Source organism: Peromyscus eremicus, chromosome 1, assembly GCF_949786415.1.
Source record: "Peromyscus eremicus chromosome 1, PerEre_H2_v1, whole genome shotgun sequence".
NCBI lineage: Eukaryota > Metazoa > Chordata > Mammalia > Rodentia > Cricetidae > Peromyscus > Peromyscus eremicus.
Genome location: NC_081416.1, coordinates 82,635,845 through 82,663,781, shown reverse-complemented (window position 1 = coordinate 82,663,781; position 27,937 = coordinate 82,635,845). Strand labels below are relative to the sequence as shown.

General features: G+C 44.4%; 1 protein-coding gene across 1 annotated transcript in view; it reads left to right on the top strand.

The window, feature by feature from the left end:
• Positions 1 to 3,941: 3,941 nt before the first annotated feature.
• The window catches only part of Acsm1 (acyl-CoA synthetase medium chain family member 1), a 30,769-nt gene continuing 6,773 nt past the window's right edge, over positions 3,942 to 27,937 (top strand). Inside the window, exons 1-12 of the mRNA XM_059251368.1 lie at positions 3,942 to 4,133; positions 9,194 to 9,404; positions 12,519 to 12,726; positions 14,186 to 14,308; positions 15,572 to 15,752; positions 17,169 to 17,248; positions 19,030 to 19,153; positions 21,434 to 21,514; positions 22,000 to 22,101; positions 24,258 to 24,385; positions 25,232 to 25,331; positions 26,493 to 26,612. Of these exons, the coding sequence (XP_059107351.1) occupies positions 3,942 to 4,133; positions 9,194 to 9,404; positions 12,519 to 12,726; positions 14,186 to 14,308; positions 15,572 to 15,752; positions 17,169 to 17,248; positions 19,030 to 19,153; positions 21,434 to 21,514; positions 22,000 to 22,101; positions 24,258 to 24,385; positions 25,232 to 25,331; positions 26,493 to 26,612 (1,650 nt within the window). The remainder of the gene's footprint in view (positions 4,134 to 9,193; positions 9,405 to 12,518; positions 12,727 to 14,185; positions 14,309 to 15,571; positions 15,753 to 17,168; positions 17,249 to 19,029; positions 19,154 to 21,433; positions 21,515 to 21,999; positions 22,102 to 24,257; positions 24,386 to 25,231; positions 25,332 to 26,492; positions 26,613 to 27,937) is intronic.

Genomic DNA, 27,937 nt, shown 5'->3' with positions numbered 1-27,937 from the left:
TAAACTTGAGAATCCAATTTTTAGTTCTGAGAATACCACCTATCAATTATACGGCCTTGGTCAAGTCACTTAATTTCTCTGACATTTCCTTTCTTTAAGTACAATGTAACGATGGGTGTGTTGGTGAGAGGAAGACCTGGAAACATATACGAGCTGTGTTTAGCACAGTGGCTGGCTCATAGGAGGGAACTGAAGTGTTTGGGAATGAGTAGACAAGAGACAGGAGGAGTCACTGAAGGAAAACTTCACTGTGCAGGGGCTGGTTCTCTTTCTTTCAAGTGTATAACTTTAATCTGGTAAGGCATTTGCTGAACAAGCATGAGGACCTGAATTGGATCTCCAGTACCGACATAAAAGTCCAGGTAAGGTGCCCTATGGCATGTGCCTTATGCTGTCAACTGGAAGTGAGCTAGACCATCTGGGAAGAAGGAAGGAACATCCACTGAGAAAATACCTCCATCAGCTTGATCAATCAGTAAGCAAGTCTGTGGGGGCATTTTCATAATTAATGATTGATGTAGGAGGACCCAACTCACTGTGGGTAGTGTCACCCCTGGGCATCTTGCCTGGTACTAAAAACAAGCTGAGAAAGCCATGAAGAACAAGCCAGCAGGCAACATTCCTCCATGCTTCCCACTTCTGTTGTGTCCCTGCCCTGGCTTCCCTCAATGACTGAGCATGATCAGGCCATCCAAGCTAAATAAACTCTTTCCTCTCCAAGCTGCTTTGGGTCATGTTGTTTATCACAGCAATAGAAAGCAAACTGTCATCCCTATAATCCCAGCACTGAGAACCAGAGACAAAAGGACCCCTGGCGCTTGCCAACCAACCAGTCTAGCTAAATCAGGTTCAGTAAGAGACCTTGTCTCAACACCTAAAATGGAGAGGTATCAAGGAAAGTACTTGACATTGCCCTCTGACCTCCACATGTGTGTGCATGTAAACATGCACATGCTCGCACACACACACACACACACACACACACACACGCGCGCACACACACAAAGAGACAGAGACAGAGAGACAGAGAGAGACAGAGAGAGATTCAGAATTGTTGGTAGTTAAAAGGTACATCAGCCTCAACATTTTTAAATTCTTAGTACATCCCAGGCTCAATGCTGGCAAAGTGTTTATGTCACTAATAATCATGGAAATCAGTGTGGTAGGTATCACCTATGTTCCTTAAATGAAAGAGACCAAAACCACAGAACTAGTAGGTGGTAAAGTCACAGCCAAAAGTCAAATACTGGCTCTGTGACCGAGTTTCCTATAACACATCAAACGTGTCGATCGGTTAAGTAACATATTGTGTCCAAAGGTTTATTGAACACATTTGATACCAGGGACTTCTCACGGTACTGCATCCACAAGCCTAGAATCCTGGCCCCAGCCCCTCTCAAATCCACATGGCCAAATTGCCTCCAGAATATACTTTAAAAATTTCAAAGCATTAGACTTTAAAATCATTTCATAGTGTCTTCAGAGTGTAACCTCTAAGAGGGCTGACCTTCCTCCAGTTGACAGGATCTAAAACCATATGGGAACCCTGATAATAAGAGTCTCATAAACAAGAGAGAACTTATTCTATGATTCAGACATTCTATAGACACAAAAAGATTTTTCTCTTTCCAGCTTCCGTTTTCCAGCTTTTGGCAATGTAACGAGGGAAGAATCCAACATTATGCTGAAAACTTAGTGTCCATCAACAAACACTATGCTGAATAGATAGAAAACTCATCTCTGTATAAAATAGTGTTAATGTAGTTACTGCTATGTAGATATAGAGCCATAGATAGTGATATATAGAGGTGCAATTTTTAGATATTGATACACAGTTCCAGAAATAGACAAGGCTATTAGAGAGAGATCTGTGTGCCTCAGGAGGACAGACAGAAATACATAGATACAGGTGATGCTCAAAGCTGTATCATGCACCGTGGTGCATATTGTATCTGGGTATTTCAGTGCAAAAGTTGCCCTGCACCATCTATTCCATGCACCAATCCCCACTTCTTCCTTCTAACCCTGTTGCAGAGGTTAAGATGCTATTTCTTTGGGTCAGGCTTAATTACTCCATTCCCCTGGAGAAAGAATTAGCCATCAAGAGCTCCTGCTTCTAGAGTACTTACTCATCTGTGCTGGGCCTTGCAGAATGTCACCGCATTGTTTCAGTCAATAGGCACTGTTGGTCCATCTGTGTTTGAGAGGGAGGTTAAGTAAATTGCTCCAGGTTACAGAGATGGTGAATGGAGGTGCTGGAATTTGAACTTGTGCTGTCCGATTGCTAAAGGCTAGCCTCTCAGCCACCCAGAGATGTCCTCATCCAGCTACTCCCATGTTTACCAGCTCCCAGACAAACATGAAATCAGAAGTGCAAACTGTAGGAGAGCATTATTTCTTCTCTGTTTGAACAAGAAGGTTGCCATGGAAAATTATCACAGACCAAGTGACTTGACAGAAATGTGTTTTCTCAAAGTTCTGAATATTGGAAGTCTAAGATCAATACTTGAGGCCTCTTTTCTTGGCTTGTAGATGACTGTTTTCATGTTCACATAACATTTGCCTACACCTTGTGTCAGAATGCTAATCTTCCTTTTCATTTTTTTTTTTTAAACACTGCCTCCCTGTGTATCCCCAGCCGGCCTCAAACTCACAGAAAGATCTAACTATGTCTGCCTCCCAAGTCCTGGTATTAAAGGTGTGCACTACCAATGCCTGCTTCCTTTTTTAAAAAGTAGGCCAACCATAATGTATTCCAATGACCTCATATTTAACTCAATTACTTTTTGAAAGTACCTACCTCCAATTACAGTCACATTGAGAAGTATTGGGGTCAGTACTCCCACATATACTTCAGGAGGGGGCACAGAATCAGCCCATGATAAAGTGTTCTGTATTTCCTCATTCAAGCTCACCCTTTTGTTTAAGTCGGTAGCCACTATTTGTTTATTTGACTATTTCTTTTGCAGTGCTAGAGACTGGACCCATGGCCACATACACAGACAGGTGTTCTATCCCTGAGCTGTGTGCCTAGCCCTTTTAACTACACATTAAATGGCTGTTTGCCCTGCCTGGCGGGGCGGGGTAAAGGCTATTTAAGGAAGACCCTGAGATCATGCAGACATCTAGGTGGAAATATAGCCGCTGAAGAAAAGATTAGCCACTGGAGAAAAGATTAGCCACTGGGAGCCCGCACCCAGCATCTGCCCCTGAGGCACACTCACTTCCGAAGTGGAACTAAAGGATGCTGCGGTACCCAAGAAGCCAACAACATTTTGTTGTCTTCAGTTAAGACTATTCCATCCAGTCTTTAACATCTCATCTCAACCTCCAATTATGTGATCTTGCAAATACAGGGTTCAGGTTTGTTTTGTTTTGTTTTCAGTTTGGAGAGGAAATCTTGCTGTGTAGCCCAGGCTATCCTAAGACTGGTTTTATCATCTAGGCTGTCCTTGAACTCATGATCTCACGGAATTGTCAGTGGAGCTCCATTCTCTTATTGACTGTGATGGGCTGGGAACTGCTGCCCAGGACTTTGTCCTAGGGAGGATCTTGGAGCTGTACAGCATCAGCAGTAAGAAGCTGAGACACGAGCACTGTCTGCTCTGAGGATGGGTGTATGGCTGTAGGAATCCATATAGAAGCCCACAAAACCCAGGGGAAGCTCATAATATCAGAAGGGCAACGGGACAGGACTCTCGCTGTGTCCCAAGCAAATGTAGCAGTTACAGTCATTCACTGGCATTTTGCACCTTGTGGTCCCTCAGTTGGGTAGAGCAATCCCCATCTCAAGCAAGAGGTAATTCTAGCAATGGATCAGGACCACACATCAACGCTATGTGGAGAAGGCTCCTGCAGGGTGATTGGCATGTAACCCATCTCTTCGCAAGGCAGGCAGTGACTTGAATGTTCTGTGTTTCATACCAGAGGACCATCTCAATATGCAGTGGCTGAAGAAGTTTCAGATCCCATGTGGCATCTTCAAATTCTTCCATAGCTCCTCCCCAAGCTCTTCTCGGCAGCACAGCGTATCTACATCAGGAGCTGGAACTCAAAGATGGAATGACTATGATTCGCCTGAGGAATTTAACTTTGCAAGAGACGTGCTGGACTACTGGGCTCAGATGGAGGAGGTAAGAGGTCATGGTGATGGAGTGTAGGAATAGGAGTAGCCTGGTGGCTTTATCTTGCACTAACTGGGTAAAGAGGGATGCATGGATTCTCCAGAGATACAGAAGAGCCCATGGCTTCTTTAAGGTAGCCATGTAGTGGGAAAGGCTTACATCGGAGGGCTTGATACCTAGTCTGGGTATTTTCTCACTTCTCTGACTTCCGTGGGTTTGTTTGTTTGTTTTTCTGTGAAATTGTGGTAAATTTATTCTTAAAACTCACTTTTACAATGGGTAAAATTATTTGATGGATGTTTATTCTTCCATAACCATGATCTAGCACAAAGCTCAAATTGGCAGATTTATGGAGGTTTGAGTGCTCACCCTCAGTTAGTGAGAAAGTCGAACTGTTCAGCTCCTCACACCTCAGGCTGGTCTGGAAGCCACCATGCCTAGAGAGGGCACAGGCTTTCAGAATGTGCACAGGAGCATCTACCACATTTATCTAAATCATGTCACCTGTCATCCTGTGACAGTGACAAGTCTCCTTGCGATCCTTCATGTCAGCTACCTTCTTGAGAGTGGCTGTAGGGTTAGAGGCAGTCTCTGTAGCCTGCAGAGGCATCCCGTATCTCTACAGAAAGTCCCCCTTGGCCTGTCTTTTCCCAAGACACAGATGGACAGGCACGTAGGAGTGGTACTGGGAGTTGCGGTAGACAGATGTGATGCTTTGAGCCACTCGGGCCTAGTTGACAAGTCCTGACAGAGATGCAGCAGCCATCTTTGTACGGAGACAACTCAGCTGAGATGAAGTTGGGGAGTAGCTGTAGATGTTATGTTCCCTAGGAGCATGCACTCATAGGTTACCGTTCAAGAGCAACATGCCTCCTCTGCCGTCTTTTCTCAGAACTTTCATGGCAGTGCCAAGGAAAATACAGCCCTCTGTCATGGAGAACACGCTTCTGTTCCACATCAGTCACTTTACATTTGATCTTCTGCTGTTCCCATTTTCCAGATGAGGAAACTGGGGACCCGAGAGTTCAAGTGACCTGCTGAAACCTCCTACCTATCTAACAAACAGGGAAGCAGAATTTGGATCCAGCCTGACTGCCTCCACAACCCAACCTTTAGCCTAGTCTTGCTCTCTGAGAGGTCAGAGCACCTCTGCTTCGGAAATAAATGGGCGTCTTTATTGCCGAGACAATAAGTCTAGTTGAGAATATGGAGAGCATGAGATGGGTTGGGAAAGAAGTGGTGATGAGGGGACAATGGCATTGGCTTGTTCCATGTTTCCTCCATAAGTTCTGGTTAGTAAGTTCATACACCAGCTTATGGGATTAACAAACAAGTAAATCTTCCTGTAGGGAAGACCAGGATGACTGGATTTCATAACATCATAGTCAGCCATTACCATTTCATCTGTATCTCCAACACCCCCAGCCCCATTTACAAGCACCCCATCTCATTTATATTCATTTCCAATATCTTTGATCTATCTGCCTCAACGTTTCTAACTGCCTCACTCATGATTAGTAAGTCAGACCCGTTCAGTTAGCCTGTAGTGACATTTGGTGCCTCACCCATCGTAGTCCCTCAGTAAACACTTGTGGGATGGGTTAACTTTGGGTCCTTCCTTGTTGGTGCTCCTGTGATAGCCTCCACTTTCTGTTCTACCTCTCGTGATTCACTAGCAAGCATCGCTTGGAAACTGATCCCTGGATCACTCAACAGCACTGCCCGAACTGCTGCTGTTTACTTCACTGACTTTCCAACACATTTAATTTGTAAGACATACGATGGAAATATAATGGACTCATGTGAAGTAGCCTGGGATCTTGGCAAATAATTCATTAGAAAACAAGAAACAAAAATGAGCTGTAAACTAGACAGCTTACAGTAGAATCAGTTGCTCACTAAGGTACTTAAAATATCAATGTGTAAGCCTGGTTGTTCTTGGAAATTAAAACATGTTACTATCGAGTCCTCAGGCACCTTGTGTATATAGTTTCTGTTGAATCCTGAAACAGTCCCCAAATATATCCGTAAGAGATCACATTCACACCAACTTGTTTCCATTCTGTCTCTTACACACTTCACTCAACTTCAGGAGTACCCAACATGCGGATAAGACCACAAATGGGACAAACAATGCTCCGTTTGTCCTGCCGTTCTCTGTTTCTTTCTTCAAGCCGTCCTTTGTTACTTTATGTTGAGTTTCTATGGCAACATGTGTGATTTCCTTTTCATTCCCTTTTGTGTGTATTCTATAACTATTTTCTTGTGCTTACCATGAAGACTGCATGTAATATTCTGTAGCATGAAGAGTCTCTTTTTAACTTTCAACAGCTCAGCCTCAATCACATAAGGAAGAAACCCTACTCCCCCACAGCCCTATCCTATTCAACCCCAACCTTATGATCCCAGTGTCACAAAGTTCGCCTTCTTACAGTGTACTTTACCATAGCCTTATCGTTGTCTTTTAAATATAACTGAAGAGGCCAGTGCGATGGCTCAGCAGGTAAGGGCACTTGCTGCTGCCAGACATGGCAACCTGAGTTCTAACCTCAGGGTTCACGGGGTAGGAGAGCATCAGCTCCGAAAGTTGTCCTCTGGCGTCCACATGCATGCTGTGGCATGCATACCTAAACACGCACAGGCACACACACACACACACACACACACACACACACACACACAGAGACGACTAAATAGTTACGTTAAGTTATTTTAAATAACGGTGAAGTTACAAGCCAACGGCTAACAATAATGGTATCATACTCATACATGTCACCATGTCTGCAAGAAAACATTGTGTTTTCATGTTTGTTAATTTCCAGTTCCTTGCATTTCAAGGTAATTTCTTGAAGTCTGATGGTGATGAATTTTTTTCCAGTTTGAATTGTCTATGAAGATCTTAATTTCTCCCTCACATTTGGAAAAAATATGTGAAGTAATTGGTTGTTGCTGTTGCTTTTTCTCTCTCGGGTCTTCAAATACATGATCTCATCTCCTCCCACCTTGCATAAACCTCTACCGAGAACTTGACTGACAGTCTCCTTGAGGGTTTCTTGGACACAGTGTGTTGCTTTTCTTTTGGGCACTCCTGTGCTTCTGGCCTTTGCGTTTCAATTACAATTCACATGGGTCTCTGGGCTTGTCCTGAAGTTGTTGAGCTGTTTGTATTAGATGATGCAGGTCTTTCCTCACACCCTGCAGTGTGGGGCCGTTGTTTCTGCAGATAAGCTGAACGGCTGTCTTCTGCTGAGACTCCAGGAACATGGATATGGGTCTGGAAAATGCAGTTTTCTTCAGCTGTGCTCCTTACGCTCAACAATTTCAAATGACTTGTATTCATCTTCATCTAGTCTTTCTTCTACCTGTTTGGATCTCCTGATGGATCATCCCCTAGCACATGCCCATTCAATGACTGTTTTTGGTCCTAGACTCAACTTATCTCTCCTTTAGAAGGTTACCTCTCTATTGATAGTGTAGTTTGTTTCATTTTGGAGTGTTTTTGTTCTCCTTTTCATCTTTGGGTTTTTCTTTAGCTGTTTGAGCAAATTTAACACAGATATTAGAAAATATCTTTGTCTAATAGCTGAAGTCCATACAGTTTGGGCTTCTGTTTCTGGACTCTGTTCTGTCTCTTTGAATAGACAGTATCTCTCTGTACTTTTGTATGCCTTGTGGTCATTGGTTGAGAGTTACACGTGGGGGGAAAGGCCGTTTATTTTGCAGTCATGCGCACTAGCTTATGTAAGGGAAGATTGTCACTAATGTGGTCAGGTTGGAGTTTAATGTCATCTCAAGCCTTTATGACATTTATCTTCCCTGGTCCTATTTGTGTGTCTTCTCCACTGTACCTATTTTTACATTTACATGGCCAATGTTACTAACCCCACTTCCTTTTGGGAATTCACGCAGGCTTCTTCTCAGGGCCTTGGCAGTTCTGCTGACTTCCTTCCTCCGTCATCTCTTAGCTCTTGATGCCCACAAGTCTTTACACACCATAGACCCTGCTGCTGGTACAGAGATACCCAACCTAAGAATCAAACCCTGGTGCTGTTCCCCTGAGGCATTCACATCAGGCGGGAGAGAATGTAGTTTACCCAGTGGCTCCTGAAGAGGCCAAGACATTGCAAACAAGTTCCAGTCTTTTCACTGAGCCAGAATTAGATGGCTTCCCCTCGACTGTGCTGCACCATGCCAAAAGCTCAGGAGCAAGGTCAAGAAAGAATACTACAGAATGCCCTACCTTCTGAGTGTGGCTTTAACTGTAGGCAGCTGCTAAACTGTTGCAGACTCTTCACTAGTTTCTAGAGTTCTCACAAAACTACTTTGGTCAATTTGTTATTGTTTAGTTGGTGTTTCTGTGGGGAAACAAGGACATGCAGCCTCCTGCTCTTCTATCTTTATACCCTAACCTCTAGTATTACCTTAATTTTAAAATGTTATCCAACCATTTAGCAACTACTTTAGCCTCTTTTCTTTTGTTATGATAATATTTTATTGAGCAACTATTTTGTGCCAAACACTGTTAATGTGGTTTATTTATCTAAAGTTGTTTAGGCAATATTGTTGTCCCCATTTTATAGAGGAGAAAACTGAGGTGAAGAGAGGAACTCACTGTCTATATCAGCAGTCTTCAACCTGTGGGTAGCAACCACTAGAAAACACATATTTCCAATGGTTTTAGGAACCCCCAACCATAAATTTATTTTTGTTGCTACTTCATAACTGTAATTTTCCTGCTGAGCCATGTCTCAGTTCCTAAGACCATCAGAAATATGTTTTTTCAATGGTTGCGACCCACAGGTTGAGAACCATTGGTCTATATAAACCTACGACAGATTATTGGAGAAAAGGATTTGTTTGTCTTCAGTGGGAAGCTTGAAGGGTATTCATAGTCACATGTGACTTCAGGGTAGTCCCCAATCTAGTTTCCTACTTCTCTGGAGTCTGTTAATGTCTTAAGATGGGATCTCACTGTGCTAGGCTCACACTGGAATGTGACTATGGAAGTGGATTGTCCTTTTCCTTGGAAGCAGGAAGTGATGTGACACTTGCTGTATAATCTTAACTAGGAGGGCAAGAGAGGCCCAGGCCCGGCCCTGTGGTGGGTGAATAGCCAAGGAGATGAGATCAAGTGGAGCTTCCGAGAGCTGAGGGACTTGACCTGTCGTACTGCCAACGTCTTTGAGCAGACCTGTGGCCTGAAGCAGGGAGATCGCCTGGCCTTGATTCTGCCTCGAGTGCCCGAGTGGTGGCTAGTGACAGTGGGCTGCTTTCGAACAGGTCAGTGGTTCACGTGGGACCCACTGGACCCGGGTGTCGGGATGGTAGATGCCGTGCACCTAGCCTGGTACTGACGAAGCTTCTACACTAAAACCATAGAGGGTGACAAAATATTTCCTCTTCTCTATACCTTCCTTATTCTTCAAGTCTATCTCTCTCTCCCACTCACATACACTCACACACTTTCTTCCCCTTTCCCTAACACACCAGCATTAATATGCTCTAAACATAATATCATGTATCCCTCCCTTCCTCTTTCAAGAAATCTGTTGTGGATATTGTGAGACCTACAAGCACCAGGTTGCACTCACCTAAAAAATCTGCTAAAACCCAAGATGTTTCCTTCCCAAACTCACAGTGGAGTTATGACCCAAAGACTAAGATTGGGGCACTACAGTTACCCATGCACATTAATGTGGTGGTATTGTGTTCCCCAAAATATTGTGTACCCTAATAAACTTATCTGGGGTCAGAGAACAGAACAACCGCTAGATACTTAGGATAGGCAGTGGTAGCACACGCCTTTAATCCTAGCATTCCAGAGGCAGAAATCCATGTGTTCAAGGATACAGCCAAGCACAGTGACTCACGCCTTTAATCCCAGAAAGCGAGCCTTTAATCCCAGGGAGTGGTGGTAGAAAGCAGAAAGGTATATAAGGCATGAGGACCAGAAACTAGAAGCATTTGGCTGGTTAAGCTTTTAGGTTTTGAGCAGCACAGTTCAGCTGAGAGCCACTCGGATATGAGGACACAGAGGCTTCCAGTCTGAGGAAACAGGATCAGCTGAGAAGTTGGCCAGGTGAGGTTAGCTGTGACCTGTTCTGTCTCTCTGACCTTCCAGCATTCATCCCAATAACTGGCCACAGGTTCGATTTTATTAATAAGACTCTTTAAGATTCCTGCTACACATTAGTAACAAACATTCTTCTATTGGCCAAATAATATCCTTTTGAGCCAATTTCTCTTTAAATCCAGTCAAGAATCATGCATTGTATGTGGTTCTCAGATCTCCTCCAACTCCTTTAATCTACAGCATTTCAGACTTTTCTGAACAGCAACATTTTTGAAGCATCCAAGCCAGCTGTTTGGCGGAATTCAGCTCGATGTCTGGACTTAAGGCTCTTTCTTTGCAGTTCTCTTCAGCTCCACTGTGTTTGCCTGCAATCCTATAAAACAAGGCTATGTCTCCCTCAGTATGCCACGTCAGAGTGTGTGGGAAGTGGGCTTCTCCCAGCATCCATGATGAATATTTCATCCCTCAAGCCAGGCACTATTCACTTGATTCCTCCTGCATGAACTTGTGAATCCTTTTTCCCAATAAGGCTTTTACATGGTTTGTCTCTGCGTCAATAGCTCTTAACTGTCTTGAATACAAACTACTATGGTAGGCTTATGGGGAGGATTTTTATTTGTATCATGACATCTACATGCTATTAATTAAAAATCTCATGCAGAGATTTCCCTTCCTTTTAAAATTACTTATACATATTTATGTATAATTTGCAATCCATGTGGAACTTTGTATTTCAGACTCACATTGCTGTGACCAATAGTTGAGGAAATATCAAGTTAGGAGTAGAAATGTTTGTCTTGTCTCCTGATTTCAGCCCATGGCTGCCTGGTTCCATTGCTGCCTGAGGTGAGGCAGATCATTATGGGCTCATGTGCTGGAACATAGTATCCTACCTCATGGAACCAGGAAACAAAACACAAGAGTCTGGAAGAGACCAGGAACAAGATAACCTTCAATGACCTACTTCAACAAAGACTCACTTCCCACCACCTCCCAATAGTTCATTCTATTATGAGTCCATCTGTAGATTAATCATTTTTTTGCTCACAACCCTTGTCATCCAAACACCTTTTAACACTGAATCTACCAGCTGGGGATCAAGCCTTCAACGTATGAGCCTTTTGGGGATCCTTCATACGCAAACTGTGGCAGCACACATGGATTCTCTTCTTGCAATCCACCTTTCACATCTCATCATGCATATTCCTATAACATTCTTTTCTTCTCTCTCTCTCTCTCTCTCTCCTCTCTCTCTCTCTCTCTCTCTCTCCCTTTCTCCCTTCTTTCTTTGGTCCCTTCCTCTCTTCTTTTTTCCCTTTCATTGTCTAACAGAATGTAATATGGAATCAAGAACTAATAGCAGAGACAATATAGAAAGTAAAAACCATGCATCTATAGAACTAAGAAATGGCTAGTAGGAAGCCCAAGACTATAACTGAGTCCTCTGAGGTGAGAATTGAAGAAGGTTAGACATAAAGTAAGGTGGTCCAATAATGGGTTCCCCACATGCAAAGACTGCTAGTCAGGACTAGTGTGTGCATGCACACATACACATGTGCATACACACATGCATGCACACACATGCATTACACACAGCCATTTTGAAAGAGAAAAATAAAGAGCAAGAGTGGCAGATAAAGAGTGGCCTTCAATGTCAGAATAGTGAGTAGGGTATCTCCCTAGAAACAGAGGGCACAGGTGTTCATGCAGAGAAGAAATGAGGAGGGAAATGGACTGTGCTTTGTGGACTTGAGGTGGTAGGGAGATGCAGAAGGGTTTCTAGTTAGGCTGTGACTCCAGTAGATCAGCCAGGCTTGAACTCACTGGTGGTGGCTGTGTTGGCAATGATAAAGAGAACACAGGAACGTTCATAGGACAATGTGGCTAAATCTGAGGTAAAAGAAACAAAGGACATTCAAGATAACTTCAAGGGACTAACAGGGGAGGAAGAGGAATTGGGGCAGGGAGTGTTGAGATGTAGCCAGTCCTAAGCATCAACAACGCTGTCCTCACAGGCACTATTACCTGATCTGGCCTAAGTGTGTGCAAATCAGGGTCCATCTACCTCTGTTTGGATTCTTCTAGAAAGAACTAAGGAAGAGCCTACAATGTTTATGTTCACAGGAATAAGTTGGAGATCTTATTAAGATTCAGATTATGACTAAGCAGATTTGGTGCAAAATGTGAGATTCTGTATTCCCTGTGGGGTAGAAGATGGTGGTCTATGGATTATACTTTTCACAGTATTGTGGGAATTCTCAGCAGATGAGCCAGGCCTAAGCCCATTGATGTGAAATCAAATCATCCTTTCTCACCCCCAGGGATTGTCTTCATGCCTGGGACTACCCAGCTGAAGGCAAAGGACATCCTCTACCGACTACAAATGTCTCAAGCCAAAGCCATTGTGACCACAGGGAGCCTCGTCCCAGAGGTGGACTCCGTGGCTTCTGAGTGTCCTGCCCTGAAAACCAAGCTGGTGGTGTCTGATCATAGCCATGAAGGGTGGTTCAACTTCCAGTCACTGATTAAGTGAGTTTCTGGTCTGATAAATGTGGTTTCTGAATATAGACTGGGGAGGAGACCATGTACACCAAAGCACTGGGAGATCAGTGACTAGTACAGGAGGCCCACGAGACTCTATGCTAGCAGCTCTCTTCCTAGCCATGCCACCCCACTGCTGTGAAACCCTGGGCTTCTTCCTTCCCTTCCCTTCCCTTCCCTTGGCTTCCTTGGCCCTTGGTGCCTTGTAAAATCAGGAAGTTGAACTTCCATGTTTTGTCATTAATATACACTCAGCCCTGAGGCCAAACAAAGGAGCATTATATAGTCACAGACAAGTGTGTTGCATATTCCATGCAGATAAGGAAACTTTATACATACATACATATGTGTGTGTGTGTGGTGTGTATAAACACATATATGAAGAGGTTTAACGAACATGAATTTTCAAGGTGAAAGGTGAAACTCCAAAACAACTTAGGCCTGAGTGCAATAGTGCACAACTTTAATCTGAGCACTCAGGAGGCAGGGGCAGGTGGATCTCTGTGAGTTCAAAGTCATACCCGTCTACATTGCAAGTTCCAGGACAGCCAGGGCTACAGGGTGAGATCATTTCTCAAAAACAAACAAGAATAAGAAACTGGATTTCTAATTGCAGTGAGACAGTAGCATAGCAGCTTTAGGGGAAAGACTCTCCCTCTCCTGGGTACCTTTGGGGACACCTTGCTTAAGGCAGGACTGGAGAAAGACCCCTCCCCCTGCCAAAAAACCTCCTGTGAGCATTTGGATGTTTCCCACAATATTCACAGCACAGGCAGGAACCATGTGAGGCTTGCTTCCTTGGAGCAACACCTCCATTTCTAAAGCCATTTGCTTCAACAGTAATGGGAAGTGACCTCTCACAAAACCAGAGACTTCACTGAAAACAGTTGAAAATTCTGAAAAGGTTTGAGAAATCATTCAGATTACCCAGAGTCAGTGTGATGCTGGGCCCTACTTAGCAAAGCCGCCGGCGGTGCTGGTGTTTCCTCGGCATTTAGGTTATTTTCAGGAGAAAACAAACAAAAGCCTAGGCAGCATGTCTCTTCAATAGGAGGAGACTCTGAAGTATCCAGTGGGAAGATGCCCCAACAGCAAGCAGGCCGAAGGGACACAGCTTCCCTCGCTCACCAATCAGAGGTGCTGGAAGCTTCAAACAGTTTCCCTTTCCCGCTCACTTAGGAGGGGCTGCGGTATAGACAGGGCTAGCTGAGTGTTCTGTGATTTCTTAGTCCATGTGGGTTTTTTTTTCCCCCATTTTTCAACTGAAGACACGCCAGTCCATTTGTCCAATCACCCCACAGTCAGACTGACGCCTGCCCGTGGGAACACCAGCTTGTCCTCCAGCCTTGAAATGTCCAGGTTCCCCACTCAATGCTTCATGATGCTTCGTCAGAAGATGGGAAACAACACTGTGATTTTTCTTCTTTTGCCTCAACTCTCTTTGCAGATCAGTACCCCCAGATCACACCTGTATTAAGTCAAAGATGAAGGATCCTATGGCCATCTTCTTCACCAGCGGGACCACAGGTTTCCCCAAAATGGCAAAGCACAACCAGGGACTTGCATTCCGGTCCTGTGTCCCTTCATGGTAGGAAAAGAGTACCTATTTAAAGGCTGGCTTCCCTTGGTGCGGCAGGGAGGGGCTTGGACCTGCCTCAGCTCTGTGTGCTGGCCTCTGCTGACTCCCCATGGGAGACCTTGATTTGGAGAATGTGGGGATGGGAGGTGGCTTAGGAGGGAGGGCTGAGGGGTGGGAGGATGGAGGAGGTGGGATCTGTGGGTGGTACGTAGGGTGAGTAGAAAATTTCTTAATAAAAAAAAATAATAAAGGCTGGCTTCCAGCTTTAAGGCACGGGGTGTGTGCACATGGGCATGTTGAGGAGATGACACTCTGAATGGAAGTGTCTCCATCTTGTTCTCCACTTCAACCTCTGAGGGTGTGAGAGACGAATGTCTGGGATCCTGAATGCTAGCTGACACAGACCCAGGGTGACACAGGAGGCCTCTTTGGATTCTGTTGAGAACTCTCACAAGAGGACATTCTGTAAGCCACACAAGGAACAAGTCACTGTGTCTCTGACAGTGGGTGAAAGACACCTGTGCTGAGAGCCCCCTCCCTTCTCTATGATGGGAAAAACAGACGTGGCATTTCTCACTAACGGAGAACCTGGAACTGAGTTCCAACAGGTGACAAGCTCTGACTTTGAACAACAATATGTGGAGCTAAGCCTTGGTGAATCATTTCAATAATCTTAAGCCAATTGTCTGCACCCCTTAGCTGCTTCCTCTCCAAGTGGTAATGTTCAGAACAGACTGAGCACTGTTCTCTAACTTACTAACCAGGACAGGAATAAGAGAAGGCAGTCAAGCGAGAGGCCCTCCTCTTCAGCTTCTGGTCAGTGCCCTTTGACTAATCACTGCAAATCATGAAAAGCCCACACTGAGCACTTCAAGCCGAAGAGTAAATAGAGGATTACTGGCTCATGACCAAGAGCGGTCAAACAGCTCTGGTTAGATTAGGTTTTCATTGTCCCATACTGCCACTGTTTCTGCCACCGAGACGCTTCCAGAATCACCAAGTGTTATATCAGTGACTGATTCAGACCCAGCGAGACAGCAGAAGACTCCACCCCAGCTTTTCTAGCAAAGGTCTGAGGGGTCATTAGCAGGGAATTAGTTTCAGTGACATGTGTCCCAGAAATATGAAGTGGTGGGACACCTTTGGTGTCTGGAGCCCCCACACAAATCACATGAAATGAGTGAGAGAGGTGATTCCTTAGCTGAAAATGCTCCCCGGCCCTTGCCAACACACCCCCATGGTGGCGAAGCTGAGGCCACTGTCTTTTGGAGTCAGCAGGAAATTGTTGAACCTGAAGACATCTGACGTCTTGTGGTGCATGTCAGACCCAGGATGGATTATGGCTACCGTGGGGGCCATGATCGAACCATGGGCATCAGGGGCTACAATCTTCATCCACCACCTCCCTCAGTTCGACCCCAAAGTCATTGTAGAGGTAAGAAGACCAACTTCCCAGAATCAAAACCCTCTCAGAGGATATGCGTGTTTCCCAAAGCTGGACCCAGCTGAGAAAGACTCAGTAACCCCAAGAAGGCTGTGTAATTAAAGTATTCCTGGTCTTGAGCGTCTCACCATGTGGGGACACTGAATCAAAGTCATGGTATCAAGATCACAATGTGAGCTGGAATGAAATGCGTCTTTCTTAGCTATTCTTTGGATCTATAGATCAGACTTTGTGGGTAGGAAACCCATAATATGCGTGTTGAGAAACGGAAGCAGGTAGGATAAGCCCAAATCTCTGGGTCCTGCTCTGCAAGATCCAAGTAGCAGGTGTGCAGGTGAGGTGAGGGTGTTACTCATTACAACAAAGTGTCAAAATTAAGCCCTTAGAATAGGACAAAACTAGCGTCTTACTTCATCTTTGATACTGATTAGCATGTTAGTCACCAGTCACAGCCTTCACTTCCTTTCAAGAAGGCTTTTGAAATATACTTTCATTTATTGTCTGGTAATATCATACATGTATAGAATGTATTTTGGTTAAATCCATCCCCCACTACCTCTCCTCCAATTCCTTCATCATTTCTCTATTAACCATGTGTACTCTTTTTTTTTAACCCATCCAGTCCAATTAGTATTGCCAGTGTATATGTGGATGTAGGGTCATCAATACAGATACTCACAATTCATCAGAGTACAGAGAATAAAATACTGTCAATTTTCTATTCAGCCCTAAATGGAACAGCTCGCTCTCGCTCTCTCTCTCTCTCTCTCTCTCTCTCTCTCTCTCTCTCTCTCTCCCTCTCCCTCTCCCTCTCCCTCTCCCTCTCCCTCCATCCCTCCCTCCGTGTGTGTGTGTGTGTGAGTGTGTGTGTGTGTGTGTGTGTGTGTGTGTGTGTGTAGAGGGAGAGAGAGAGAGAACTGTTTGTCCAGCTCCTGAGACTTTTTCCCTGTGAATCCTTCTGTCCTCGTTTCATGAACACGCCCACCTCTGTGTTTGCAGACATTGTGTTCGCTTCATAATGCCCTACTAAATGCCATCTCCTCCATAAGCTCCTTGGAGCACCCACCCACCCAATCTATTGCCCTCTGCTGTGTACTTGACAGAACACCACATCTCTCTTATGACATCTACCAACTTCCACCTTCTCATGCACATCCTTTTTATGTCCTCCGTTGGTATCTACCCTTTATACTATCTAACATACTAATTCACTCTTTTTGCATTTGCCCCCCACAGTACCTGACACATGTCATGCATGAAACCCATGCCTAATGCGCATGTATTAAAGGAATTAACACAAAAATAAGCAGGCTTCCTGGAAGAGAGAGCATAACCTAAGGGCTAATAATTGGCTGACGTTTTTAATCTTAGCTACAAAAATAAAATTTCTTATCTCTTCATTCCCAGGTACTGTTCAAATACCCCATCACTCAATGCCTCGCTGCACCAGCTGTGTACAGAATGATTCTTCAACAGAAAATCACCAAGTATGTAGCACTGGCTGACTGCTAGCAGCAAACTTTGGTTAGGATTTTAGGTATCTGGTGTGCCATGGTTTGTTTTTCCTTGGTGTGTGTGTGTGTGTGTGTGTGTGTGTGTGTGTGTGTGTGTGTTTAGTAATAATTATCAGTCGAATTAGTTAGTTCGAGGCCTGGCCCTGTAACCTTACACTTTTGAGGGTTTATTCATTTGTGTGTGGGTTTATTGTTTGTGACATAACAAAAACAAACATACAAAATTGCCTAAGAGGAAAATTTACAGGTTAACGAACTATTAGAAATACCCGCGTAATCACTCCCCCGAATCAGAAAAATCGAATTTTGTCAATGCTTCAGAGACTTCTACGTGCCTCCTTGTGACCACCATCAGTTTTCTTGGTACCCAGTCCTCTCTTTTCCTTGATAGCAGCTACGGAAATATTCCTGAGAAAATGGCTCTGCTTTTCATGGTTTTCAACTTTTATTTGTGCAATACAATTCTATGCCATGTGGCTTCCTTTTCCATCATGTATCTGCAATATATTCATGTTGTGTACTTTTATGGTTAGTTCATCTTCATTGCTATATGATGTCCTGTTTTACGAAAGTATCATCATCTCTTTGACCATCCTGCATTAATGGAGATGTGGTTAGCCTTTGCCTGGGCTATTGGTGACCAGTGCTGCACTTAACTGTGGTACCGGCAACCCAGGTGAAGATAAATAGGCTTTCTCATGTTTTTCTAGGGCACAGGTACCTAGTTCATGCTAGACAGCTTCAATATTTTCCAAAGGATTAAATCGTAGTGTGCTCTCTTTGTCAAGACTAAAGGATTCCCATTGTTCCACATCATTTTCACCATCTGCTTCTATCAGTCCGTGTGCGTCAACCCAATGGACGTGTAGTGTTGTCTTAATGGAGTTTGACTTTTCACTTCCTGGTGTTTGCGGGTTGGTCTTCAGCTAATTTGAAATCTTCCTGACTATAGGCATGTACATATATTCTAAAACTCTGAAGCCACTACCTCCCTAACCACAACAGACGGCTAGCCTCCAAACTGAGCCATCTGAATCAAACCTCAGTCATTCCCCTCCCATTTTCTTCAGAGAATCCAATTATTATTTTATGGGGTCCCTCTAGGGACATTCTATGAGGGAAGTGAGAGAGAGATTGTATCTCATGAGGTACCTAATGTAAATACTCACCTGAAGCTCTACCCTGAAATTCCTCCTCTCTGGATTTCTGATCTCTCTCAAATTTTGTTTTCTGTTACCTTTCTGTATTTTCCTACAAATGGCCCAACCTGTCTTGATGTTCTACTCAAGTCTTACCAACCCTGAAATAGAAATTGAAAAGACCCTCAATTAGCACAGTACATCCCTCAATAAGGCAGTATAGTTCTATTACACCCTAGTGTCCCTTGGGGTCTCGTCTCTCGCTGTTTATGGTCTAAAGTTGTCCCTCTTGGACCCATAGGAAGATTTTCTAGGGTGAGCTCTTCTGAGTACTCTTGTCTCCTTGTTGCATCAGCATCCAAACTTAACCAAAACATCATTGATCTGACCCAAAATATTCAGCACCACCCACTCACCCCCTGCCAGAAATGTTAACAGGGACTTACAGCAAGGGAGTGGCATCCATCTGGCCATGGCCATCAGTCAAACGACAGAAGGTAGATTTAAAAGTGAGGAAGCAGACAGGAGAATGATCTGACTGACAAAGCTTTAAGCTCTGGATGCTTATGTTCCCAGCAGAGCATCCGAGGCCTGACATATTTGCCTTCCCCTAAGTCTCAGGTTCCCCAGCCTGGAGCACTGCACCACCGGTGGGGAGAGCCTGCTGCCTGAGGAGTACAAGCAATGGGAGCAAAGGACAGGCATTCTCATCCATGAGATCTATGGACAGTCAGAAACGGTAGGTGAACAGGCCCCTTCTGCACCACTGGGATAGGCTCGTGACCCAGTACCTGCTGAGGTCTGCTCAAAGTCAATGGAGAGCTTTGGGGTTCAAGGATAGTCTATCCCAAATTGGCCGGGAAAAAATGTACAGCTCATCAGCTCATTGAGAAGCCAAAGAACTGGAAGCCGTTGGGCAAAACTTAAAAGATGCCATGACACTGTGCCTGGGATTGTTAGCCCAGGGGAGCCACATGGTGGGTGCAGGGAGAGTTGGAAAGAATGGTCTCTTCTGCAGTTCGGAGACCATCAGCGATCCTGCCAATTCCACCCTCATATCCTAGAGCAGCTACACGAAGAGGTGGTTGGGAGCTGGCTTTCAAAGTTCATGTCTGGGTGTTGAGGAGGACAATGCATGAGATTGTAGTGGTAGTAGAGGAGGAAGCAAAGCCTTTCTGTATATGCCATATGCAAATATGCACACACACACACACACACACACACACACACACACACACACTTAATGATATCTCAGATTGTGACTGAGCTAGAAGACAGTCAGGGCATTTACATTATCATGCACCTTGTGAACCTCAAGGACTTCGTTAGTCTGTTATTCCAACACATTTACCATTAATGACTAATGGCGGGGTGGAGCCACTTCCCAGGACCCCTTGAGCTAATAAAGGAATGTCTGCTATTTCTAGCCCCATAAAATGTTGAATATTTTAGATATTGTTCACATACTTGTCTGCTGTTTTTAACCAAAACAAACAAATCAGTGAGTTGATTTGCTTCCAATCTGAAAATTTGTTATGACTCTGGACCTGTTGTTGAATGGCTCATAGCTTACACAGAGACAAGGAGAAGGGTGGGTGAGAGCAGCATGCCTCCCTGGTGACTCCAGTCCCTTTGCATAGATGGTGCTGTTTTCCTCCAAGCACACCACATTCTTCATTCACTCATGCCATCCCTACAGTGAGGTGATGGCCTCCCTCTCCCATCTACAGTGACAGCGATGGCCTGTCTCCCTCACCTACAGTGACAGCAATGGTCTCACTGTCCTACAGTAAGAGCAATAGAACAGCAGATGTGAAGAGCTTCTTCACCCAGAGCTCAGCCCTGTCCATTATAAACATCAAGACCATAGGCCTCCGGATCAATCTTACTGAGTGTTAACATTCTGCTTTCTGAAATGGATATTATTATAAGAGACAAATCATCATACATTAAGTTTTGGCCACAATGCTAAGCCCATAGTTCACACCAAAGTTACTATGGTCATTGTGTATTGCAACAGATGCTAGGTGTGTTTGTACATAAGTGAATGGACAGACTCTCCTCTGGGGATTCTTGCTATCCACTGAGGGAAACAGACAGACAAACAATAGTCATAATGCTTGTGAACTTGAACTGCACAAAAGTACTGTATGGAGAAAATACCCAGGAAAAGAATGTTCTATGGACTCTTCTTGGGATCTGAATAATAATACTTAGTAGTAGTCTTTCACTGAATGTTTGGTATGTACCTTATACTGTGTAAAAAGTTCCCCAATAGAGTCATTTGTACTGTGTATGCCCATAGCCTGCTTAGCTGCTTAAGCAGCTAAGCAGAAGATCACAAGTTCAAAGCCAGTTAGAACTCTCTACATAGTGAGTTCCAAGCCCATGTAGGCACAATAAAGAGACCTTATCTCAAAACACCAAGAAAAGGGGGAGGGGAGTTGCTCCCATACATTTTCAAGCTCAGTAAGAAATAAGCGTGTCCATTGTCCCCTTTTGATAGAGGAGGAGACCAGAGTACTTACTGTAAAACACTCAAAATAGAGAGAATGACAAAGAATTACATGGAGAAATAGAATTCACTGGGAAAACAGATGAGGTCAAGGGATACTGGCAGAGAGAATGGCATAAAAATCTAAACCATCTTAACCTATCCCCAAGTTGCCGAAGCAGGATTCCCATCACTATCCAATAACTAGGTGGCTATGTATGGTCCTCACAGACTTCCTGTGCAAACTGACACATCCCTGGTAGGTATTCCACACTCCACCTGATGTGCCACAGCCTCAGGCTTACCCCCTTTGTTCCTATCTTTCCCTCAATCACTAGAGTCTATCAACCCTACATGTAGTACAGATCTAGCCCATGCTGGGAATAACAAGTATCCATTGAATAGAGTTGAGTCAATGCCTATATCAAAACCAATAGCCTAAATCCTATTCTTAATAAATGGCCTCTATTAGAGGCCATGTATGTAACCCTGCTTTGGTCAACCTTGGTCTTCTTTTGTGAACAGGGGATAGGCTGTGCTGTCTTCCGGGAAATGAAGGTCAAGAGAGGCTCCATTGGGAAGGCCATATTACCCTTCGACATCCAGGTCTGATCTTAGGGTGCTGATGAAGAGTACTTCATAGCTCATCTGGGGTTGGAGCCATGTGTGACAGCAGGGAGTAGAACCAGCCACACCCCCACCCTAGTCACCCTGCTTCCTGCCTCCTGTTTTCCCCTGATTTCCTGTGGAAGCTTCAGGTGAGAAGTGCATTACTGTGGATACTGATGCAGCCCACCTGGCAGAGAGATACATCGCATGTGGTGCATGAGGAAGAATAATAAATAATGCCCTCAGGTGACACTGTCTTCCAGTTTGAAGACACATCTGTAATATCTAGATTTCCACAAAACAAAGCGCCCCCGGTCTCAGGCTCCATATTTACTAATTTCAAAGAATTTGACAGTTTTATTCTCTTTTCTGCCAGTTCCTTCATGAGTCGTTCCCATTTATCCTGTTAGTGTCTTGTGGTGAGCCAATCAGTGGTACACAGGGCTAAGCGAGTCCCTCATTGTGGGGACTTCTTGTTCCAGATCATTGACGAGAAAGGCAACATCCTCCCGCCCAACACTGAAGGATACCTTGGCATCAGGATCAAGCCCACCAGGCCTCTAGGCCTCTTTGTGGAATATGAGGTAAAGGCATCCCACCCTACCCTGCCTCAATGATTTGTAGAGGTCATTCTGCACCCTGAGACTTCTTCAAGTCATCTTCTCTTCACTCCAACCTAAAGACGCTCTAACCATACAAACTACACACTAGGCTCTCGGTATATTGTCACAGACCTTTCTGTCCTAGCCCACTTGGAATTTAAGAGCTAAATGATGAGGAAAGAGGAAGATGGCTTCCAGGATCACGAGACTGGGCCTCCGATAAGCCCAGTTGTCCCTTTGCTGAGGAAAAGCTGGAAGTGCTGCATGTCCTAATGAACAGAGCAGGTCTAGGGTCTGCATCTTCTAGGTGTCATACCCTAAATGAGAAATTGGGGACTGCAGAAAGCTGGGTTGAGCCATAAGAAAACCTGCTGAAGTTCCTGATCAAATAAACTCTGGCCGTTCTGGTTAGAAGTGATCCCCAAGAGGAAATTCTTAGGCTCCAAGACAGACTATAGAAGGGTGAGCAGACTGAAACTCACCTCAGACTCCACGTGTTTTCTCCAAACATTTTTCACCTGATGCTATGACTTCACACCACAGCCTCAAGGGGCATTCCCTTGGGTGTTTTTATAAATCTTAAGTTATTCCAATAGGCAGTTTTGAGAATCACACATACGTGCACATCCATGATTCCCAAGCCTACACTACACACACACACACACACACACACACACACACACACACATATAATATATATCATATGTGTGTGCTTTAATTTTTCTTTTCTCCCTGTTAGAGTTTTCTTTCTGAGAATTAAGGCTAAGAGTCACATACTTGTTTTGGTAACTATTACATAAAGCAGTGCCCCCTGGAGGCCATGGTTAAGGACTCCTCCATTGAGACCTGGTTTGTTGTTTATTTGTTTGTTTTGAAGTAAAATAGACTATAAAATTCACTCCTCCATTTTCAAAGGCGCACATCAATGGCATTAAAAGAATTTGTGACAGAATGACACCCTCACATCATCTGTCTCCAGAAAATCTATACCTGAAACAGAAACTCTGTGCTCATAGCACAGGAGTACCCCAGCCTGCCCCTCACCCCCAGGATCTGGTTACCTCTCAGTCCCTTTCCAACTTTGTGAATTGGCCTGTTTCAGAAAATCCATATCCGTGAGATCATGTGACACTGCTTGCTTCACTTACCTCGAGTTTGGAAGCGTTTTCTGCCGTTATGTATTAAACACCACCCCACCCCTCCCTCTTCTTCCGAGGCTCTGGAAGCACGCCTTTGGTGGCTTTGATATGTCCTACAAGTCCCTTAGGCTCTGTTCACTTTGCTACCTTATTTTTTTTTCAGTTGCTGTATTTTCAGTTCCCTGGCTCTTTCTGCCTGTTTTAATATGCTTTTAAACCTTCTGGTGAATTTTTTAATTTAGTTGTTTTTCCATATTTGATCTTTATCCATTATATGTGTGTTGAGTTATGACCTTGTAGCTCACACATATATTCAGTTATTATGTGTCGATGAAAAAAAACCCTATAGATGAGTTGTTGTCAGGGGATCGGAGCTGGTGAAGGGAGAAAGATGGAGCAGGGGGAGGTAAGCGTACTTACAAAAGCCTTGTGAAGGGTCTCCTGGTGATGGCGAGTAAACTGCAGGAAATCTGAGAGAGATCAGAGACTGGATCAATGTCCATATCCTGACTGGAATATTGAACAATAGCTTTGCAAGACATTACTATTGGAAGAAACTAGATAAAGGGCATATTGGATTTCTTGGTATTGTTTCTTATTCTTATTATTCTTCTTACTTTACATTGTTCTGTATTATCATAGGAAAGCTTGCATTATGAAGCACCTGCCTCATGTGAGGATCAGATTAGATAGCACTTGGCAAAGGGGATTCACTCACCGTGGCTGCTGATCCTTCTCAGCTGTCCCAGCACTGCACATGCTGAGCTGAATAAAACCAGGGTTCTCACGAGAATGGAAACTCTGTTCTGATGGAGAGTCCCACAAAAGTAAGATGCTGTTTTTTAAACACGAGCTGAATGGCGCCTCATGGATGGAGCTGCAGCCCACAGTGTGTGGACTTGTCCAGTGCCAGGTGCAGAATTCAAACCCAGACAGGACCCCAAGCTCATCAACTCTAAGTTCACTCCCTTCAACAAAACCACTTGGTTCTCTTTACAGAATAGCCCGGAGAAGACAGCTGAGGTGGAGTGTGGGGACTTTTACAACAGCGGGGACAGAGCAACTGTTGATGAAGATGGCTACTTCTGGTTCTTGGGCAGAAGTGATGACGTCATCAACACTTCTGGGTAGGTGTGGCTGGCCCTGGGCTGGCTCTCGGCACCCTCAGATGCTTCCTGGCACTGTGCCTCCCTGACATTCCTTCATGCCTTAGTGATGGGACCCTCAGCCTGACTCTGAACAGAGCCATGTCTAGGATATCCTAATACCTCAGTGTTTGGATGCCTCCACACCCCTGCACCCAAAAGATTTAATTAAAATGACGTTCATGGGAGTAAAACATTACATAGTTAGGAGGAGGAGCCAAGAGTGTAGTAACCCAGGCCTATAATTCCAGGTACTCAGAGGGCTGAGGCAAAAGGATCCTAAGTCCAAGGCTGCCTGGGCAACAGAGTGATCTCAAGGCCAGCCCGGCTAACTTACTAAAATCCTATCTATCTCAAATTTTTAAAGGTGGATTGGGGATACCCTTCCACGTGTGGGGGCCTAGGTTCAATCCCTAGTACCAGGAAAGGAAGAAAGAAAAGGAAGGAAGAGCAAAGAACTAAAAGATAAAACAGCACACCGAGATGAGGGACTAGGACACCGCCTTTGCTGGGACACGATGTGAGGATCTCGAGGGCTCTGGGGCCGAGGGAAGCTGCTTGGGCCAAACATCCAGAGCTCCTCAAGGAGCTATCACTCTGCCACCTCCCTCTCCAGGAGCACAAAGTGAGCCATCCCCAGGAACACCTGAGCCCGGTAGTTTTAATACTACATACTTCATTTTGGCGGTCCAAAATACTAGTCTGGAGTCTTTGGCTGTCTATGACCTCCACCCTCGGTGTCAAGTGGCCATGTGACCCTCGAAGTACAAGGTTTCAGGCTTGGTTCTCTGCAGCCCTGGCGTCTTCTCAGAACAGTTGTTTCTCTAGGTACCGCATTGGGCCTGCAGAAGTGGAGAACGCCTTGGCGGAGCATCCGGCCGTTGCAGAGTCGGCCGTGGTGAGCAGCCCGGACCTGAATCGAGGAGAGGTAAGGAGGACACAGAAGTCCTTGCCGTGTGCAGGGCCTGGACAGGGGTAGAGACACTTTCAAGGCCTTAGCGTAAACTGGGAACCTAGGATGGAAATCGAGCCGCTGGTGTGCTCGTGCACTTACACATTGTGGTCACCAGGGGGCACTGTGGCCTCAGCGACTGAAAAAAGGTTGATGTTCAAAGAGCTGCCCTGTGCCAATTCATTTCATCCTCAGGAAACCCAATAGCCTGAGGCTGGAGACGTGGCAAAAAATTAAGTAAATCAAAACCCAGTACCCCAAGGTCTGATCTCACATTCTCATTACAGGAAAGAAAGGCGCGGGGAGTCTAAGTAGCTTGCCTGAGGTCAGAAAGCAATGCAGTGCACTTAAAACGCAAGCTCCTTGCCTCCCAGATAACTCAGTGGGTCCTTTAGTTAGTTTTCTTTTTGTTGCTATGATAAAATATCCTGACAAAAAACAACCAAGGGAAGAAAGGGTTTATTTTGGCTTACAGTTACTGATAACAATCCATCATTGCAGAGAAGTTACAGTAACACACACACACACACACACACACACACACACACACACGCACACTCACACTCACTCACGAATGCAAGCTCCAGAACATGCATTCATTAGCTCAACAATATCTATTGAACACTTCTGTGTACCAGAACTTGTGCAAGTAAGTGGGGATATAACTAATAGTGTAAAATAAATTATCACAACATTTTAATAACAATCATTGCTGTTTTATTATTTTAATTATTATTGCCCATTGAGTTCAAGATACAGAACAGTGTACACAGTAAATACATATTGATATTAATAGTGGTGATAATAGTAATAACAAATTTATGCAGGTCATGTGTTTCATACATACTTTGTATTCTCATGGAATCTTAAAAAAAAAAAAAAACCCTGTGAAGAATGTGCTCCTATTGTACCCATTTCACAGAGAGAGAAATTAAGGTGAGGAGAGGCCAGGTGTTTTTCCAAGGCATGTAGTGGAAATGGGGAGGGCACGGATTTGAACCTGGCCCTCTCCTTTTCCACGTAACCCCTAGTCTCAAGCATCACCTCAAGCCTACAGTGGATTTGTCCATTCAATAAACATTGTTTAGCAAGCTCTGCGAGATGGCATGCATCTGAACCTCCACTCCCATTCTGCAGGTGGTGAAGGCATTTATTGTCCTGACCCCAGAGTTCCTGCTGCACAATCAGGAACAGCTTGCCAAAGAGCTGCAGCAGCATGTGAAGTCAGTGACAGCACCGTACAAGTACCCCAGAAAGGTGAGCCAGGCTTGCTGGACCCAGCTGGTGACTTCAGCCGTTTCTGGGCTCCAAGTGGCTGCTGCTCCACCCCTCAGAGGGCAGCATTGGTGGGGTGGGGAGACAGTTCAGTCAGCCGAAAGGTTTTGTTTCTTGGGGACTCTCCGCCCTGTACCAGAAATGAACTCACTGGTGCACATTAACCAAAAGAAAAAGATCAGGAAAGCACCTAAAAATGTATTTTTAATGTTATTATCCTGTAAAATTTAAGAAGAAATCAAATGTTATTTATTATCCTGTAAAATTTAAGAAGAAATCAAAGTGGATACTTTTCAGACTTTTTAATGTGATTCATAGTAAGAAATAAACCCTATCTTTCAACCCCAATAACATACATAAAGCTAACAAAAGGAAACAAGATATTTATTCTTAGAATATACAATGTATTTTGAGATGCTTATTTTGTTACATTTGTTTCAAGTGCCATGTGCAGCATGCAAAAAATATCCAACAATACTGAAATTGTTTAGTCACAAAATTGAAAATTGTCCTGTAATTTAAACAGGTGGTAAATTTTTTCATTCTGTTTTACTTAACATTCTGCTACATTATGTTTTTATCTTTGTTTTATTTTTGAGACAGTATCTCTTGGTGTAACTGGCCTCAAACTCATTATGTAGACAGACTGGCCTCAAATTTACAATCCCCCTGCCTCAGTCTTCTGAGTGTCAGGATCACAGGCATGTACCATCATGTCCAGTTTCAGATTTTTTTTATTTTTGACATAAAATGCCTTATCAGTACAGAAGGAGAAAAAGCAAGCTGTGAAGGACTATGCCTATACTGCCCTGCTGGTTTAAAATGGAGACATACCTGTCAGAAAGCCGTTGTTTTCTTCTGCTGAAGTGCGTTCCTGCACCATCCACATGTTTACCAAGGTGCACATGCCAGGAGGCTGCAGGGCTAACGAGTCTCGTGTACTAGAATACTTACTTTGGTGCCAGGCTCTAGCCCCAGTGCACTGTTACTGAAGCCTGTCCACAGTCCAAGAGCATGCACGCATGTTTTTTAGGACGAAGCTGAGGCTCAAGCTGCCTGAGGTTGCACTCAGTAAGAGGAGTGTTGGAATTCAAAAGTATATGTGACAACTACAGCCTGCTACATTAGTCTAGGCTCCTTTACAGAGGTCAGAAGACCTTACTTCCCATCAGAGAGGGTTACGTGTAACTGTATATAGTACAGGACCCCCAAACAATGGAGGCTGATAGCAGTGAAGGTCTCCTGTTCATGTCTATCATGAGTCTTCTATAACCTCTGCCCCCTCTACCCCATCCTGGGATGGGATA